General features: G+C 36.6%; 3 protein-coding genes across 5 annotated transcripts; 1 reads left to right on the top strand and 2 right to left on the bottom strand.

Annotated features, from left to right (window-relative positions):
* Positions 1–1,225: 1,225 nt before the first annotated feature.
* sfxn1 (sideroflexin 1) lies at positions 1,226–10,217 on the bottom strand. Its single transcript, XM_077247639.1, has 11 exons — positions 10,110–10,217; positions 7,402–7,571; positions 7,112–7,282; positions 6,873–6,971; positions 6,692–6,767; positions 6,272–6,357; positions 5,314–5,441; positions 4,321–4,370; positions 4,083–4,132; positions 3,936–3,983; positions 1,226–3,840 (listed from the first exon to the last, which is right to left on the bottom strand). The coding sequence occupies exons 2-11, from the start codon at positions 7,563–7,565 to the stop codon at positions 3,744–3,746; spliced, it is 969 nt and encodes a 322-aa protein (XP_077103754.1). The 5' UTR covers positions 7,566–7,571; positions 10,110–10,217; the 3' UTR covers positions 1,226–3,743.
* Positions 10,218–11,513: 1,296 nt separating this feature from the next.
* On the bottom strand, positions 11,514–17,402 carry ppp2caa (protein phosphatase 2 catalytic subunit alpha a). Its single transcript, XM_077247635.1, has 7 exons — positions 16,804–17,402; positions 14,035–14,244; positions 13,755–13,928; positions 13,521–13,610; positions 13,242–13,403; positions 12,451–12,569; positions 11,514–12,330 (listed from the first exon to the last, which is right to left on the bottom strand). The coding sequence occupies exons 1-7, from the start codon at positions 16,903–16,905 to the stop codon at positions 12,258–12,260; spliced, it is 930 nt and encodes a 309-aa protein (XP_077103750.1). The 5' UTR covers positions 16,906–17,402; the 3' UTR covers positions 11,514–12,257.
* A 666-nt stretch (positions 17,403–18,068) lies between these two features.
* Positions 18,069–20,292, top strand: LOC143756849 (UPF0461 protein C5orf24 homolog). 3 transcript variants are annotated; one of them, XM_077247637.1, is made up of 3 exons: positions 18,089–18,312; positions 18,394–18,686; positions 18,818–20,292. In XM_077247637.1, the coding sequence occupies exons 2-3, from the start codon at positions 18,672–18,674 to the stop codon at positions 19,421–19,423; spliced, it is 621 nt and encodes a 206-aa protein (XP_077103752.1). In that variant the 5' UTR covers positions 18,089–18,312; positions 18,394–18,671; the 3' UTR covers positions 19,424–20,292. The 3 variants fall into 3 exon arrangements, with proteins under 3 accessions (XP_077103751.1, XP_077103752.1, XP_077103753.1); XM_077247636.1 differs by lacking the exon at positions 18,394–18,686 and having other exon boundaries at positions 18,069–18,312; XM_077247638.1 differs by lacking the exon at positions 18,089–18,312 and having other exon boundaries at positions 18,684–18,702.
* The last annotated feature ends 334 nt before the right edge of the window (positions 20,293–20,626 follow it).

Genomic DNA, 20,626 nt, shown 5'->3' with positions numbered 1-20,626 from the left:
GTCGACCTGACTGCTGTCCAGAAGGCCATCATTGACACCCTCAAGCAAGAGGGTAAGGCACAGAAAGAAATTTCTGAACAAATAGGCTGTTCCCAGAGTGCTGTATCAAGGCACCTCAGTGGGAAGTCTGTGGGAAGGAAAAAGTGTGGCAAAAAATGCTGCAGAACGAGAAGAAGTGACCGGACCTGAGGAAGATTGTGGAGAAGGACCGATTCCAGACCTTGGGGGACCTGCGGAAGCAGTGGACTGAGTCAGGAGTAGAAACATCCAGAGCCACCGTGCACAGGCGTGTGCAGGAAATGGGCTACAGGTGCCGCATTCCCCAGGTCAAGCCACTTTTGAACCAGAAACAGCGGCAGAAGCGCCTGACCTGGGCAACAGAGAAGCAGCACTGGACTGTTGCTCAGTGGTCCAAAGTACTTTTTTCCGATGAAAGTAAATTTTGCATGTCATTCGGAAATCAAGGAGCCAGAGTCTGGAGGAAGACTGGGGAGAAGGAAATGCCAAAATGCCTGAAGTCCAGTGTCAAGTACCCACAGTCAGTGATGGTCTGGGGTGCCATGTCAGCTGCTGGTGTTGGTCCACTGTGTTTTATCAAGGGCAGGGTCAAGGTAGCTAGCCATCAGGAGATTTTGGAGCACTTCATGCTTCCATCTGCTGAAAAGCTTTATGGAGATGAAGATTTCATTTTTCAGCACGACCTGGCACCTGCTCACAGTGCCAAAACCACTGGTAAATGGTTTACTGACCATGGTATTACTGTGCTCAATTGGCCTGCCAACTCTCCTGACCTGAACCCCATAGAGAATCTGTGGGATATTGTGAAGAGAAAGTTGAGAGACGCAAGACCCAACACTCTGGATGAGCTTAAGGCCGCTATCGAAGCATCCTGGGCCTCCATTACACCTCAGCAGTGCCACAGGCTGATTGCCTCCATGCCACGCCGTGGAGGAAGCGTGGGATTGAGCAACATATATATATATATATATATATATATATATATATATATATATATATATTGTTTGTTTTTTACATTTACTTATTTGATGTATCTGATTGAAATGGCGTTCATACATTTTGAATCGCACCACAGCCAACTGACGGTAAGTGAACTAACATCTGTTCATTAATGTTGAGGAAAAACGGCAAGAAAAGACACAGCTCAAAAATCTAGTGTGATACACTAGAAGTTAACTAAATAAGGACAAGCTGCAAAAACGATCCATTGCTTTATAATACTCTTTATTTAGGTAATCCACACAGTACAGTGTAATCTACACAGTACAATTTCCCCATTCACTGTAAAATAAGAAACATTTTTTAAATATTCATCTTGAAAATCTTACACCCATCTCATTCACTGTAAACAAATTATTGTACGAATCAGAGCAACTTGTTCATTTAAAGAGTAGACTACTGAGTCACACCTGCCACCCCAGAGTAGTCCATTTTGTTCCAAGTATGCAGACGCCTTGAATTATTGATTATGGGATCAGGAAATAAACAGTGGTATGATGTGTTTAATGCACAAGGGAACATATTCATTTGCATTTCACTTCGTATATAATTAATAAAGTCAACAACCTCATAAAGTTAAAAAAGAAGGGGTGTGCTGTAATTTCCTGTCTAAAGATCCTCATGGCTGTTGTGATTCTCCTGAACAAACCAGCAGTCTTTGAGCAGTTTTATGTCAAATCAGCTATGAATTCAAATCATATATACAATGATCAAAGATCTGAATACCTATCTTGCCCAGGACCTTTGCTGAGGGGGGCAGCCTGAGAATGTTTGTGTTGCTAATGACCATGATCAAACCACAAAATAATAACACATGATAAAAACCTAAAATTGTTCTCTCGCCATTGTCTTCCACAGAGATGCATGATGAATTAAACTGAAAACCTTCAGGGAATCTTGAAGAACAAGGACTGTTTTTCACAATTAGAACAAAAACAAGTAGTGTTTACCAATATAACCACCAGCATATTCACATAAATTTATGTTCTCTTAGTTTGATTTCATTACTGCCAACACTACATTCATGAACTGAACAAATGTGGTACATCAACAGTCTTCACAACAACAATAATCAGAGCGCTCAACACACAGCTATCCATAGACTGTTTGTTACACTCTCTTAGTACGTTACGTATTGAACATTAAACATATTTAAATACCTCAACACATGAAGACTTAGTCAATTTAATGGAAAGTTCACAAATATTAACATCAATAATTCTAAAAATATATAACATAGCCAAAAGTACATGGACACCCGTACACAATACGCAATTTTTAAACTCCTAATTTCAAAATATTAAACATTAACTGATCCGGTTGCTAATATACCACATTTCACTAGGAAGGCTTTCAACGAGTGTGTTAGATCCAGCGATGGGACAGGGCTCACAGTCGGTGTTATAATTCATCCTAAAGAACGGTGTTTCGTGCAGACCAATCAACATTCAAAAAAATGTGGTAAGTCAGTTCTTTATGGATCTTGGGCATAAAGATTAAAATACAATTCTCTTCAATGTCCCTGTATGCAGTTGCATTAAGATTTGGCCTCAGAAATTGCTGAAATGCCAAAACCTGTTCATTCGAAGACGCTGTCCACAAACTTTTGGCCATGTAGTGTAGATGGAAAGGCAATGTTGCACTTCATAAATGGAAAATTTACAGTAGATTTTTTTTTGTATAAAATCGCTATACGGATTGTGTCCTTTCTCAAAATTGGTGGGTAAGGATACAGAAAATGAGACTAGTACATTAGCATTCTATTACTTATTCTAGAAGGTTTCATGTAGATTGTTTTGTGTGAGGACTTTAACATGTGTAACAAAATATGGCACATGAGAATTTTTCAAGGGTGAACCAAAGTAAATGGCCATTCATTAAACAGAAAACAGGTGAGGTTTGACAAGATTGTGTAGAAAAACAATGAGTTTCCTTGAACTGCTAGAGGAATAGACTTTGGAACAGTCAATGAGAACACGTTGAACTTTAACCTCACACTATTTTCACTAACAAAAAGTTTGTTCATGCACCGTCGACAGGCAGAAGAAATTATGTGAACATACGCACTTTTCCTGTATAACACTCTAAGAGTGAAACTCAAATACTGAGGATAGTAAAATAGATAAAACTCTTCTTAAAACTCATGCTTTAGTTTATCGGTTTATTAAACCTGCATCTAAGGAAATTTGCAGCAGAGGTTTGTATTTGGCAACATTTTAAATGGATTGCACAATTGTCATAAAGACGTCCCTTGACTTTTCTTGTAACTGAAATGAAATTTGACAGTACTGTATAAACTGCAACCATCATGAAGAGATAAACACGAAATACTGACAAAAATGCAATACAGACTAATAAAAAAAACAAGGTCACCATCTGCCATCTTTGATCCTTACTAAAAATGACATTGAGTGGCACATGGAATAATAATTTTCAATAATCTGGCAGAAAACTGAATTATTTCAGAAATTAAAAAAAATACTAAATGTATATACAGTGGTGAGCACCGTCATATACATGTCAGACAAAAGGCCGGCACAAATTGGCAAAGACAATAAGGATTTAGCTTAAAACCAATTAAAACACTCAAAAATGTAAAAACATCCTACAAAATGACTGAGTTGGTATGTCCTGGAGAGGAACGGGTGAACTTTGGCACACAAAAAGATGTTTTGGATGGTACGTGAAACCATTACAGTATAGAGGAGATTCACCAACGTTTGTCTTTACAGTCCTTTGTTGAAGTAGACCGTCTCTATTCCAGGATGACTGGCTCGAATCTTCTCCTGCAGCTCTGGTTCCAAGCGGCTCACAGCCATAGAGCTGTTTGAACAAATTGGAATTATGAAGTGAATTATTCAAAAGATTCCAAAATCATACATGCATTTAGTTCCAAACTATTTTGAGAACTTTCTCACCTTTTTTGTGGGAATAACGCACAACACAATGGGGTTGCAAACACAAGACTAAGAAGAAGAAAAAAGAAAGTCACAAATCACAAATTCTTGAATGTCTTTCATAAGATAACAGTTTATTAGACCATCAATCTATCTTTGGCAACTCACCAAAACCCAACCAAGCCAACTTGAATGGGTGCACTCATCCAAGGAAACCTCTGAAAAAAATAAAAAGGGGGGGGGAATCAACCTGGCAACAAAGCCCATGATTCTATGGGGCCATTGTAAGGGCTAAAGCATTCAAGCAGACTGGACACTGTAGATGGGTATGTGTTAAGGCTGAACAATTTTCATTAAGATTTTCAGTCATGTAAACAAAACATTTATAATGCAATTTTGAAATTACCTTGAGGAAGGCCTTCTCTTCCAAAGAGTTCATTAAAAATGGAGGGATTGCTACAGGATGAAAACAATTAGTTATATTACTTGCTTGCAATTACAGTGTCCCATAACCAGATATGCAACATTGCGTCTACATAAGACAGTGGGGGGATGAAAGTTTGAGAAAACTCATGAAAAACCTGATATTTTTAATATCATATATTTTTTTTAAATCCTTAGACTTAATTTCTGGGTTTAAAAGTGCAGTAAGCAATTTCTGAGAAACATATTTGATATTTGAAATCAACCCAAACAAACACATACCCTCATTTATTGCTCCGCCCCCAAAATGCACAAACATGAGTGGAGTGAAGCAAAATAATGCTTTGTGGAAAATAAAGCGAAGATGACGAATAAACGAGTGGACAAAAAAAAAAAAAAAATTTACACACAAAAAAAATGTACATACAGTAAACAACAGTATATACAAACATGAGTTGGTTGTTAGTCGCCAGTAGCACAGCAGCTCCAGACAAACAATGACAATGAAAACTGTCCTGTAACTAGCTAATATTTTCTACAACAACAAATCTTTGTTCTGTGAAACATAGCAAAACCAATGTTACTCATATATGGAGTAGATACAAAGCAACCTCAGCATCTGTTTTCAAGTCTTCCCGCACTCTAATGTCTCTCCATCGCTAGCAAGCTTTTTCAATATTAACGCAGGACAGGTCCTAAAGCTCTCGTCATAACCCTTCTTTTTCCAGTAATATTCCTCAAACCTTTTCTCTTTTGCAATGTCTCTCAGCCGTCTTGCTTTCCACAGTCTTTTTTCAAATCTCCCTCTTGCTCACCCTCTCTCCTCCTCAATCATGAGTGTATACTGCTGATTGGCTAAAAGTGTGTTTTAGTCCGATCTACTTTCAATAGAAATCACTAACTGCACCTTTAATAAGCATAGATGCTAAAGTCAGCTTAATGAAAGACAATCTCAAGACTTTTAGAGTAAACAAACCCATTCCCGGAGAGGCCATGAGGATTCTGGAAACCACCACTTGTGTAATGGCCTGTTGAGCTGCATTTGAAGATTCTCCTAACCGATTGTCATTCTCATCTGTTACTGGAATGCCATGTTTGAGTTCCCTGAGACACAAAAGGAAAGATGCGCTCCATATGACATACTGCATGTTTCTAATAAATGAACAGCTACACACAATATTACATTACCGTTTTGAGCATTATTGTTCTGAACCACTGTTGACGGTTTGGGGTCAGTAGATTTTCTTTTTAAGGAAATAATTTTATTCAGCCAGGACAAGAGGCATTAAATTGATCAATCGTGACAGTAGACATTTATTATGTTACAAAAAAGTGTTCTATTTCTGTTCTTTTGAAATTCTAAAGAATCATGAAAAAAAAATAACATCACAGTTTCCACAAAAATATTAAGAAGCACAACTGTTTTCAACATTGATAGTAATAAATGTTTCTTGAGCATCAAATCAGCATATTAGAAGGATTTCTGAACTGAAGACTGGAGTAATAATGCTGAAAATTTAATTTAGCCATCACAGGAATAAATTACATTTTAAAATATATTAAAATAGAAAACAGGTATATTAAATTGTAAAAATATTTGACAATATTACTGTTTTTACTGTATTTTTAATCAAATAAATGGAGCCGTGGTGAGCATAAGAGGCTCTTTCAAAAACATTTTAAAAAATGTTACCAACCCCAACTTTTAAATGGTCATGTTTATATATATATATATATATATATATATATATATATATATATATATATATATATATATATATATATATATATATATATATATATATATATATATATATATATGCATTGAGAATCTTTTTGTGATCAAAAAATTCCATGACTACCGAACAACCAATTCAGGGTAAAATAAGGCCAGACCTCTTTATGCAAACGATTTGTTCTAGATAATTATTTACCGTTGTCTCATGAGTGGGATATTGATACAGTTAGCAGCAGCTACAGCAGCGAATGGCACAAAGCGTCCTATGAGTGGGGACACATGCTGAAAGACAGAAAATTAAACATAATTACTAATTATTACATGAACACATAGTGAGCGCTGAGCATAATATTTAATACTTTGATGTGAAAGAGTTAAATCTTATTAGTAAGCGATAACCAGTGATTGAAGTGGGGGGGGGGGGGGGAAGTGGCATTACTCCTAAGGGTTTAAATCGTGTTCTAGGGGTAGGGCGGTCAGAGTACATGCAACATGTGAGAAGTGAGAAGTGCACAACAAAGTAAGGGTACACATTACAGGTTAAAATATAGAAGTGCCGGTATGTGTACCAGTCCGTACCGGCCCACTTTGAGCACTGGCGATGACAGACCATTACCTTTGCTAATGCATTTAGTCCTAAAGCAGTAGCCACGGCCCCTGTGGTGGCTGATACATATGCTGTGCCAAGCTGGCTGCAAGGACATATATTAGGAATTTAGTGATATTGCAAATTAGTTGAAAGAAGAAATGCGTAAAGTGAAACAAATATTCATATGCATGATCTAAAGTCCTCTCACTTTACTGTGATGGGGGCGTCTCCACTCCTGTTGGTGTAGTTGACTATTGCATTGAAAGACTGATTAATCCACTGCCAAAACAGAACTGCTGGAGTCGTTCTAAAAGCAAGAGAAAGTATACATATTCAGCATTATATGTGGTGAAATTGTTTATTATCCAGAAAGAATCCACCAAGTCTTATAGCTACACTGTAGCCACTAAAATAATGGATAACACAGCAAAACCCAGCATGATTTACCTGTAGAACGTCATCATGCATCCAGTGATGGTCATGTTCATAGGAACCTGAGCAGACATGCGACCAATCAGGAGCATTTTCTCTCCTGTGTCTGGATGGAATGCAGAGTCAAAAACATACTTCGCCCTCCATAGCTCATCTTCTGTGAGATCCGGTGATACCACCCCTTTTCTTCAGGGATAAGACAATGGAAGATGATGGCGTACTTGGTATCTGGCAAACTCAGCATATGTAACAATGAATCCTATACAAAAGCACATGCTGTAAATAAATGCAGAGTTGAGACTTACTTGTAATCCTGAATAATCTGACGTGCATTTTCTAATTGTTCATTCGACAGGAGGATGTTTCTAGGGTCTGTGACAGTGAAGAAATGCTTTGCGCGACCCACAAATGTTCCCTGATCCCAGCGTGGCTCTTTAATGTTTATGGAGGTGGAGAGCACGGCTGCCATGGTACACTGTGAACATATTACACTGTTAAAACTTTGGATACACTTCACATTCATTTAACACACAACAGTGTAAAAGCACAATGTGATACTTTATTCTAGTATTCTTTGATAAATGGAAAGTTCAAAAGAACAGCATTCATTTGAAATGTTAATCTTTTATAACATTATAAAGTTTTTACCTTTTAAGCAATTTTATGCATCCTTGCTGAATAAAAGTATTGATTTATCCCAAAATAATAATAATAATAATAATTACTTGCACCAGACTTTTGATAATGTAAATCCTAAGAGAATTTTAATTTCTTGGTGAACAGTAAGTTTTCATTTCTTATAGAGAAAACACTGTACTAAAATAACATAGAGAGAATTAAAAGCCTTTTTTGTTTTTCCAGCAAGAAAAAAAAACCCCTGAATATTGCTGGCACATGACATTCCTCCCCCGATTGGGCCACCGCTGAATCAGCATGTAGTTTCTAAAGACACAGCTGACCAGGCAAGCAAAGAAAGGCTCGAACATCGGTCACTCTGAAAATGACATTTGGTTCTGCTAGTCCCCATGTAGAGCAGCACCTATGTGTATGGCCTGTGTTTCTATAAAAATTGTAAGAAGTATAAGATTATAAATGTAGTGCACTCAAAAACATCTTTCACAATTTACTCTTTCTCATTTATTTTAAACCTGTATGACTTTCTTCTGTGGATGACAAATAAAATATCAAACAGAATGTAAAGAACTGACAGTCTCAGTCATCCTTCACTTTTATTGCATCATTTTCCATGCAATGAAAGTGAAGATAACTGTAGGCCTACTGAGGCTGTCATTCTGCCCAACTGCAAGACTTTTTGTTTTATACTGAAGAAAGAAAGCTATATGGGTTTTAAATCATACGAGGGTAGTATTTTGGGGGGATTTTTACTGTCCTTGCGATTGTTAACTTTCTAATGACGAATAGAAAACAGTATAAAGTTCTTAATGGTTTAATGTTTAAACGTTTATTTGCACGTGCATATTCCAAGAATAGGCATTCACAAAGGCAAAATTAAACAAATTAAATAAACCACACGCTGTAAATGTGCAGCGTGGTGAAATTTTATTTTGAAAATGCAGTGTTTTGAAGACACCAAAGACAGCTAAATGGTGGACAATAAATCACGCGTTTCACTTACACACGGCTACAAAAGTGTGTCTATGTCTCTTTAAATCAAATCATGGTTCAAATGATTTGCACGAGATCCCTTGGATCTACTTGAGCCTGATGCTTTGGTTTGCATTGCTTCCCTGGTGAAAAAAAGTCTGACTCATTTTCGCAAACCGATTCTTTTGAACAGTTCGTTTCAAAGAATCGGCTCAAAAACAGGTATCTGCGATACGCCATCACGTGGTCACTGATATACCAATGTGGAAACATCCACAGAAACGTTTGGTTTGTAAGTTAGGCAACTAGCATACATAGCCTTTTTAATTACTTTTTAAAAAATAATGATGTGGTATAAAACTTCAAGCAATTTAGAAAACCAACTCAATTTCATATGCGTACTACTGATAAAACAATTCACTTAAATTGAAAACATTTTATTAACGTTTTATTTGTAATATATATTTGTAATATTTCTGCTTCTGCAATGAAGAAATGTACTTTCTGCTCCACATGTCTACGCGAATGCTCATTCTGTCGTTGTACGTTTCGTTACATATTAAAAGAGACGATTCTCGTTGATTCGGACTGAATCGTTCAGTCAATTTCTTGAACAAATCGTTCTGACTGCTTGTGTAACCGATTCATTGAGTAAAGATCCGACTCAAAAGAGCAATTCGTCGCTGCAAAGCAAGAATTCATATCGTGCTTTTCCAAACATGAAAACATCAGTGCACACTATAGATTGGAGAGATAAGATACTGACCGATACACGGGTCTATTGATCAGAAATGAACTTTGAACAGAGACGCAGCGTTTATTACACTTTCCCTAAACAACCCATTTCTTGCCAATAGTATGCTTCCATGACTGTATATTACCCTGTATTATTTCAATAATCTAGTAATAATATGCATCTTAATGCTTTATTTGATGTGTTAAAACATTGACGATCTTTAAAGAGCAAAACAATATGGGATAAATTGAATGATTTAGATGGTGTCCTGTTTTGAAATTAATTGTTAGAATATCATTATTGTAGCCCATTGGCAAAGAATGGTTCAAAACCAGTCGGTACCGGTTGGGTGGCTTCCATTGGGGCTTTCAATATGTCCTAAATATGAATTATAGTATGTTTAAATATGATGATAAAAAAATATTGGAGGGTTGTTCCATATGATAATTATCTTAATACGTTTTAGCTTTATCTTAAAACCCATCTGTAAGTTACAACTACAGCTGTGCACCTCTATATCAACCTCAGGATGCCACATCACAAATCCACTTACTGGCAGCATAAGGTTTTACATTCTAATGCATCCAGTACAAAAAAAAAAGAAAAAGAAAAGGAAAAATATCTTGAAAATGACATCCGTGAAAAAAAACCCCGAAAGGTCCTGTTACTTACAGTGCAACAGTGCAAAGCCCGCCGTAAGACAAAATCACAGCACTCCGCAGCAGATATCAGTCTCGCGCACCGAGGCTAATTTGGTATTTACGAATGAACGTGAAGTACGCCGCAGTAAAAGCCCAACCAACCAGCGGCGCTGCTGATATTTCAAAATAAAAGTTTCTAATATCTTGGGAAATATTTTTAACATGAGAATATTAGATTTATGTCGCAATCAAAGACATTGGTTAAAAAAAAAACAATGAACAACGGAATTTTAGCTGCTTACGTTTACTGAGTTAAATACATTAGTCAGTCAACGAAAGGACTTTTACTATGAAATCTAATGAAATCAAATATTTTGATTATGAAATTGAATATCTTCAAACACGCCAGATCAGGTCTAATAAGCCGTGGGCAAGTCAGTTTTTATGACATTAATTTTTAACTGTTGGCTGTCTGTCTAAAATGTAAATCATTCATCTTTTTTTCAGGCTATTTGTACTTAGAGTAAATCTGTGTAAATAGACACTCGTACCGAATAAGTAAATGCACTAACTTAACTTACCGTCTGTCATTTCTTGACTCAATTTACAAGTACATTTCTATGTAATACAGAAGGACGGCAATTAATAACACTATAACCTAGTATCAAGTTATGGATCGATTCTCTGCAGAAAGAGACACATTTAATGCCTTTCAAAAAATATTTTCGAAATGCCATTAACTTGGATGTAAAACCTTTTAGCTAAAACCCATCTAATGACAATAGCTAACAATAGTTAGATCTAAGAAAATAGTTCCATCTAGCGGATATCTTAAACACCAACCAAGTCATTCCTGTTATGTATTACATTGTCATGTAGGCATGTCTGGAATGTTTAGCATTAAACTATTTTTTTTAATCGAAATTAAATTAAAATAGGTGAATTTTAAATAAAAATATTTTTAATAAACAACGTTTTTAGATATTTATCGTTTGAAAGTTAAACGGCTCTGGATAATATAATGATGTCTTCCTTTAAAATACTCTATCATGTTAGATAAAATTATTGTTAATGGCATGCTATTAAATTTCAAAATATTCCACCGTCATGTTAGAAAACGTTCACTTTGTAATGGTTAACTTTAGCACTTTATTTCCTTCCCATTAGGTTCCATCTTGTTCATTTTTATTGTTAACTGAGCTTGGCCAGAGCATTTTTTGAAAGTCTGGTGTATTACATTATAACCTTCCTTAAATTCTTGCTTAAATTCCAATACATTTTAAATATATATATATATAGTTACAGTGCTCAACTGTACTGCATAACAGGAATGACCTAACAATTAAAATCAATCAGCAACACTGATAATATTTTGCACTATCCTACAACAGAGGGAACATAACTTTACAGCTGAATTACAGAAACAGACTTTACATAGATAAATAGCATGAGTTTTTATTGCTGTTCAAATCCCTATTTAATTGTGCTCTGATTTAATTACAAACTATTGGGAAATAATGCAGTAACATACAAAAGCAGAAACAAACAAAACCACTGCTCTGTTAACTAAGTACAATAACAAATACTGCATTGAAAAAGTGCTTAAATGACATTGAAAAGAGACTAAACCAAAAGTGTTTCATACCAACCTGCAACAAACATTGCAGTAGGCAATCAGTTAAAACAGCAATCGGACATTTGCCAGATGACAACTCATTGTGAACCCGAGGCCATGCAGCATGAAAATGCAGCTATAATACACAGCACTATTTTAAGCTCATCACAATGTGTACATTATCCAGTCATAAGCATTTAGTTTGTAAATTCAAATATTGTTATTCCAAAACACAGCGCTTCAGAAGAATGCACAAAACCCCATTAGTCTGATGAAACCCTTACATCCTGATCAAAAACACAACTGTTTTTTTTTTAGAACAGAAGAGAGGAAAAGTACATGATGGAGATGAGAGAGTACTGTTACATTTTGTGTGTTTGTTGAGATTACTGTATTTATCTTGTTGCAGTACTAGATATGGCACGTTTTGGTCCGAGGACAGGGGTTTGTGTTAGAAAATTTTAACAAATGAGCATGTCTTCTATGAATAATCATTGTCCACTAGTAGTATGATAGTCCACTGATAGTGCTGCAATATTGTAATTTAAAAAAAGCCTTCCCATTTTACAGAAAATAATCTGGAGTGCGACGAGTGACATGAGGCTCTCCTCTACGTGGTGCCGGGTCAAACTGTAAACTAAAGGAAATCATTCTGTTAATATAAATGTTTATAATTGTAAAATCATAGAAATATAACACAGGGACAGGAAATGGGAATTATCAATAAAAAAGTATGCTTTGTTTGTCATATACATACAAGGAGTACTTCAGCGTGTCATCAAGTTCCATGATCGCAGCCTGGTTACCACATCGGTAGCAATAATTGGGTGCGCTGAAGATCGTTACCACATTACGTTCATGACACCAGTTATAACCCTATGAAAATGTTTTTAAAAAATATATTAGCCAGTAGCTTATCAACAATTAGTAGGTCTATTATTATCCATGTGCTACAAATTCAAAAATTGTAATAACTTTGTACCAGGGTTATTATAATTAACTAAAACCAAAACCATAAAAAAAATGTTGTTACTTGAAATAAAAAGAGTGTTAACTGAAATAAAAATTAATAAAAACTATATGAACATATTACCAAAAAATCTCAAAACATACAACAAAATTACTAACATTTTAACTAAAATTAAAAATAAACTGGAAAATCTAAAAATAAAAACTATAATAGTATCTCTATATAATATAATAATCCTGCTTTGTGGAGTTTCAAACCTATATATATTTTCTAACTATCTCTCTCTCTATATATATATATGTGATATATGGTGAGATCAGATCTCCGTGCGGAGCAGTCTAACTCCTTACGCATACAATAATCTCACTGGATTATTGCAATTAATGGAAAAATTAATGTTTGAAAATGTAAACTGACATTTCCCACTTACACACTACAGCAAAAGATATAAATAGCTGGCTTAAACCCCTTGCCTGAGACTTTTGACCAGTACTGTACACACACAAAAACACATATTTGATTTTTTTATTTATTTCTCTTATATATACATAAACATTGGTAATCAACCTCTCTTTTACCTCCATCACTAACTGGTGAGCTCTTGAGACCAGAGTCAAGCAGTTGGCATGGTTAAATGTTTCTGAGATGTCCTGGCCAAACGTGTACCCAGCCCCCCTGGGGGAAATCCCCCAACCTCCACGGTCATCCGGATCGGACCACAGCAAATCACACATTGGACCCTGCCAACAAGATTTCATAAGCTTCTGTGAGTAGTATTCACAGCTGGGACTCTTAATAATGTTGAATATTAAAGTAACACTGTACGTCTTTCTGATATTCACAGGTGGAATTTATACCTCATGGGGAACTTCTTGGATCCGGTCCAATGCGCGAATGTGATCCAGTGTGTCAATTGAAGGTGACAATCCTCCATGGAGACAGAATATCTGTGCAGACAGAGCAAACCGAGTTAGGTTTAAGCTTTATGCGCACTCAAATTACTGTGCAAACAGCTTTTTGATTTGATCTAAATGTCATAAGACAGTTACAATGGATGAAATACTGTTACTGTTAATCACTAACCAATTTACCTGTGTGTCCACAAGGGCTGTAAGAGGAAGGTAGTCGAAGAGGTCTGTGAAATATTTCCAAACATTTGCATTTCCATATTTTCTCAGGCACTCATCATAAAAGCCATAAACTTGTGTGATTTGTCTGCTTTCATGGTTTCCGCGGAGGATGGTGATTCTCTCCCGATATCGAACCTGCAGGATTTACAATTAAAAAAACAAGCCATTAACACAATGCAAATTAACATTTTCTTGTATTAGTAACTTCAGATCAATGTTAACGCTGTGTCTATTTACATACCTTTAAAGACACCAGCAGTGAGACTGTCTCTACTGAATAGTAACCTCTATCCACGTAGTCTCCCATAAATAGGTAATTAGTATCTGGTGATTTACCCCCAATCTTAAACAGTTCCATAAGATCGTGAAATTGGCCATGCACATCTCCGCACACTGTGACCGGGCAACGCACTTCCTGGACGTTTGACTCTTTGGATAAAATTTCTTTAGCCTGCAATAGATAAAACAAGCAGCTCAGACAACAAGAAATGGTCTCAACTATTAACCTAAAATGCATTTAAATTTTCTAACAAACTATGGGAGGCAATGTAGACACGGACCAGTGATTAATAATAATGGCATGTGTTCTTGTAAATAAATTAAGAGGAACTAAATACACTAAACAATGTTTGTCTAATAGCCTTAAAATGTGCGGTTACACTTTATTTTGAGGTGTCTGTGTTACAATGTAATTATATATTCAAGTACTTAGTATTCATAATTAATGACATGTACTTACTAAAGGGTTAGAGTTAGGATTGGGGTTTGGAGTAGGGTTAATTGCGTGTAATTATACATATATTATAGTTAATAGTACAGTCACTATATGTAACGTGTAAGAAGGACACTCTAAAATAAAGAGTTACCAAATGTGCTTTAAGTGGTATCTACACGGAATAAAATTATAAACGCAACACTTTTGTTTTTGCCCCCATTTTTCATGAGCTGAACTCAAAGATCTGAGACTTTTTCTAATGTACACAAAAGGCCTATTCCTTTCAAATATTGTTCTCAAATCTGTCTAAATCTGTGTTAGTGAGCACTTCTCTTTTACCGAGATAATCCATCCACCTCACAGGTGTGGCATATCAAGATGCTGATTAGACAGCATGATTATTGCACAGGTGTGCCTTAGGCTGGCCACAATAAAAGGCCAATCCAAATTGTGCAGTTTTATCACACAGCACAATGCCACAGATGTCGCAAGTTTTGAGGGCATGCTGACTGCAGGAATGTCCACCAGAGCTGTTGCCCGTGAATTGAATGATCATTTCTCTACCATCAGCCGTCTCCAAAGGCGTTTCAGAGAATTTGGCAGGACATCCAACAGGTCTCACAACCGCAGACCACGTGTAACCACACCAGCCCGGGACCACCTCATCCAGCATCTTCAACTCCAAGATCATATGAGACCAGCCACCCGGACAGCTGCTTCAACAATCAGTTTGCATAACCAAAGAATTTCTGCACAAACTGTCAGAAACCGTCTCAGGGAAGCTCATCTGCATGCTCGTCGTCCTCATTGGGGTCTCGACTTGACTGCAATTCGCCATCGTAACCGACTTGAGTGGGCAAATGCTCACATTCGATGGTGTCTGGCACTTTGGAGAGGTGTTCTCTTCACGGATGAATCCCAGTTTTCACTGTACCGGGCAGATGGCAGACATGTCACCCATTGAGCATGTTTGGGATGCTCTGCATCGGCGTATAAGATGGCGTGTTTCAGGTCCTGCCAATATCCAGCAACTTCGCACAGCTATTGAAGAGGAGTGGACCAACACTCCACAGGCCACAATCAACAACCTGATCAACTCTATAAGATGGAGATGTGTTGCACTGCGTGAGGCAAATGGTGGTCACACCAGATACTGACAGGTTTTCGGATCCCCCCGGAACCCCCCAATACAGTAAACCTGCACATTTTAGAGTGGCCTTTTATTGTGGCCAGCCTAAGGCACATCAATGCAATAATCATGATGTCTAATCAGCATCTTGATATGCCACACCTGTGAGGTGGATGGATTATCTCGGCAAAGGAGAAGATTTAGGCAGATTTGTGAACAATATTTGAGACAAATAGGACTTTTGTGTACATAGGAAAAAGATCTTTGAGTTCATCTCATGAAAAATGGGGGCAAAAACAAAAGTGTTGTGTTTAGGATTTTGTTCAGTGTAAATTAATTTGTAATAATAATAATAACTGTTATTGTTATTAATTTATTTTAACATATATAAGAGATAGTTAGAAAATATATATTTTATTTCCACGATACAAACTGAGGCAGATCTCCCTTTGTGCTCCACAGAAAAGGAAAATCATGCAGGTTTGGAACATTGTGTGGGTGAGTACTTTTCATTTTTAGGTCAACTATTTAAGGAAACAACTGTGAATTTTCATTTATTTATTTTTTTACATCGTTGGGGAAAAACTTATAGCAGAACATAAAAAAATTGTTTAACAGAATAAGGACATACTGATTAATGCATGTGGACTAATTCTAGATGCGCATTTGAAATAATGGGCAATTATAATATTGCTAAGCAATAATAATGGCTTTGTTTTAAACACATTAAAACAACATAAATTAAATACAACACAAAATTAGTTTTTTTGTTGTTGTTTCCCCCACTGAGGTTGGTGTAGCCTATCTGAACCTTTACCGTCCCATGTTGGCTTTGCCTTAGAAAGCAAAGACAACCCCTCAAACTCTGCCTGACAACGAAAAACAAAAGTGGGCATAACCTGAAGACCTCTGGTTGCTAACTGCGCTGCACAGCCGACAACCAATAGTCACATTCATGGCGCACAGACTGCCAATAATAGAATAATTCGGCACCGCCATCTTCGGATTGCGGCCAGTGGGAAGGGCGCACTGCAACTGTATCTGAGCCGATAACAAATTTAGACAGTCTGCTGGTGCACCCACGGGCCGCCTGTCATTACACGTGTTTTAACCTTAATATAGCCTACAGTGCAACACAGACACAGGTGACGATGATCGTCACTCACCTTCTCGCATAAAATTTTCACTTGGTTTTCCGATAGTTGTTTGCACTCGTTCAGTTGCTCGATCCATTGGTCCAGTTCTTTCGTGAACACCTTCTCGTCCATTCTCGACACTTCCTTAAAGCATGAAAGTAATGTTAAAAATAAGGTGAAACGAGTCAAAATGCTTTATGGGTTTGGCGTCATGCGTCAACCTAAATTAAATGAATCAATCCCAGTTTAAAATGAAGCTGTCGACTCCTTGGCTACTTCCAAATGGACTGAAACTTTTACTCCCTCAAGAATAAAACGATGATTGCAGCTCTTTGTAAGCAGTAAATGATTAAAACAACAGCATGAAAGCTCCTTTGATTTCGGTCAGACTCTGCTTATCATGCGCAGCAGCGACGAAGAATCCGCTCATGTAGTTTGACGTCACCTACCTAATCCGCATTCAAATAACGAATCCTACTACCTCGAAGGCTTCTTAATATTAAGCAGTCAAGACTGTTCCATTGGTAGATTACGATGCCGCATCTCTTTATGACCCAATTCATATTTATAAATTAGGCGTTCGCAATAGGAAGGCTATCAATGAACGTCAGCCTGACCTTATTAATATTGACCAGGTCAGTTTTCGCCATAGTAGCAATTGTCGCAGATCTATTGCTTTGTCTCGTGCGTTTAGTGCCGCCAACTGATGTAAAAGGGGAATTACAGTAATTTGAGAACTGCTACAAAAGTTTGTCTGGTGTAAATAATCATAATAATGTATTATTATTATTATTATTATTATTATTATTATTATTATTATTATTATTATTATTATGCTAGTTGCTGGAAATTGAAGGATCTTTCTTTAATTTATAACAATAAGTAATAATAGTGTTATGCTCTGTTGCTGTAAAGTGAAGCAGACGTCTTTCTTTAGCATATGATTTAATGATATCCCATCATACATTATAATGTGGTGTTAAAAAAACTATATTGTCTCATATATCCTTTAGTTTATGTTTTATATTTCTGTGACGGCGAATTGACTGCGCTTTCTTCTCTGTAAGTCCTCACAATAATGAGCTTTTCATTAAACACAAATCTGACTTTAATAGAAACAATACAACATTTTAAAAATCAATGTGCATGTTGATATTTTCAAATGTTAGCACCAAATAAATGTATATAAATGAATAAATATCGAGGTAAAAAGTGGCGCGTGAGCTGACACCAGGGCCTACTGCTGAAGAACAGTAAATTACCATCAGCAGCTGACGCATGCGTATAAGCTATTCATACTATTTTATTATTTTTTCTAGTGAAAATGGCTGCCTTTCAGCTTTAAACCTCAGCGGTTCAGGGAAAAAATATCCATCCCTTAAACCAAAATTAGCACGATCGTTCGGAAAGAAAGCATCTTGCGCTTCAAGAATGTGCATATTAGTGCGTTAATAAAATTATACTTTTGCTTTCAAGAATGGAAGATAGATCTGTTTCATGTTTAACCCATTACATTCCGTGACCCGCGTTCCAGATGAGGTAAAGTACTTTCTTCAATTGCATTATTTAACGCAAAATTGCATCTAATTTATATTACATTTCATTTTATTTTATTTACAGCAATTGAAAGACTATTATTTATTAACAACCGAATAGCGCCGGGAAAAAAGATACCAAATGTGCAGAATGACAGGACAACGATGGACTTGCATAAGAGATATTCTGCGGTCCCTGGCTCTTTGTGATAAAACATTGTGTTTACTTATCCAGCTGTACATTGTGACATACTTAAAGTTTGACTATTTCCATAGTTCGACTCTCTCTGCATAACTTTCCATGGTTAATTGGACAGTCCTGTTGTTTTCTTTTTGATTGACGTCGTCAATCACTCAGTTGCGATGCACTCGCTCGTTGTAAGATGTTTGGAAAGTATAAATTGCAATACTTTTATATTCGGTTGTTATTTTATAATACAAATAAACATTTTACTAACCACTGTATCTTTTTCCAAGCTAACGTTGTAAAATATATTTTATTTGAACAGAAAATGATGCACCAAGTAGCCAGCAACAGCAACGACTATGGTCTGGGTAGCATTGGGGATGATGGGCAACACCCAGCCAGTCATTTTGAGTTGTGCAGTTCACAGTCCAACAAATTTTACCCCACTGTCCCACCTCCCTCGCTACAACTGCCACTCCCAAACTTGCCCCCCTTGCCACAGAGCATGATCAAGCCCATGTCTTGCCAGATGCAAGACTCCCAGAATGAATTTCACTCCCAAACCGTTCGAATGAGGGGTGCAGATGCTCCAGAGGGCTCTAAGAAAAAGAAGGGCCTTGGGAAGTCCGGACGACGAGGCAGGCCCTCGGGTACCACTAAGTCTGCAGGCTACAGGACAAGTACGGGACGACCGCCTGGGACCACCAGAGCAGCAGGTTTTAAAACCAGCCCAGGAAGGCCACTGGGCACTACCAAAGCTGCAGGCTACAAGGTGAGCCCAGGTAGGCCTCCAGGCAGCATCAAAACATTATCAAGGCTTAATAAACTGGACTATGGCGCCTGCAATGGTGCACCGTTCCCTTACACTATGATGCAGAAGAGGGCCTTGTGCGAAGCCGCTGTGAAAGAGAAAGACACTACAGAGTGAAAACCGTTTTTTATTTATTGCAAGGAGGGACTAGGGATGTGGGTGCATGTCCAAAGTCACAGTGAAATGGGTTTGCAATGTCAAACTCTTGCAAGGAACAAAAAAGAAGAAAAAAAGATGGATTTTGATACCTAAACTCATGTGCTAGTCAAACTTATGTGCCAGTGTTATCCTTTTGTGTATCTTTTTCCAAAGACCATTAGCATTACCTTTCTCACTATGACGTACGTTATCCTATTGTACAGATGTGCATGACGGTAGTATTGTGTAATAAAGTTACAGTATTGAACACATATTAATCTTTTTGGTCCTTAGACTTTGCTCAAGTGAAATGTAGAGAAACTTCAATTGTGTTGTTTTACATTTAACTACCTTTTTCATAAAGGTTTTGATGTAAAGTTAAAGTCTTCATCACATCTGGTTTGTTTCACTCTAGATTTTAGGACATAGCAGTTTTGTCTTTTTGAAATCTGATCAGCAGTAATAATTCCTCTGTTCCCCTGATGTGTATGTGAAAGTGCTCTGTTTGTAATGTCTAACAATATGTTTATCTTCTGTTGTTGTTGTTGTATTTATGAAATGTCTGGTGCCCTTTTAAGACAGAGGATGATGTGGATTTTTGATTAAAAAAAAGTCAAATCACAGATTTCAGCGATGGCATAACCTTTACACGTGCTCTTGTAAATATAACTGTGAGTTTATATCTGCCAGTGTGCACTGTTCCACCCAAAATTGTTTTGCTGATTAATAATCCCATTTAAAATACCATGTTACTGTTGTTTTTTTAACCGCTGGGATAAAACAAGTCTCATTTTTGTGAAATTGAATACAGCTGATCTGATAAAAATAAACAATTATCACTCCAAAAATATAAATTGTGTGGAAAAACTGCTGAACCACATTTCTATACAAAAAAAGATGATTTACCAAATTTTTAAATACCAATTGAGTTGGTATAAAAAATTCTCTTATATGATGTGACTCTAGTATTAATGTATGACTAACTATTTCAATAATAAAATATATGTAGACAAAAAAAATTTGAATTTGCATTGGCTGGATAGGAAACTATTCAAAAATATTCTAAGACAAAACACATAACTAAAATATTGCCCTGAACATTAATTACATAAATTTTTTAATTCACATAATTATATATGGTAAGGTAAAATAAAAAAAATACTTTTTTGTTCAATTTACTAA

The sequence above is a fragment of the Siphateles boraxobius genome, unplaced genomic scaffold (genome assembly GCF_051911475.1).
Source record: "Siphateles boraxobius isolate OS27281-9 unplaced genomic scaffold, OSU_SipBor_1 3, whole genome shotgun sequence".
In the NCBI taxonomy this organism is placed as follows: domain Eukaryota; kingdom Metazoa; phylum Chordata; class Actinopteri; order Cypriniformes; family Leuciscidae; genus Siphateles; species Siphateles boraxobius.
This window is presented reverse-complemented; position numbering and strand designations above follow the sequence as displayed.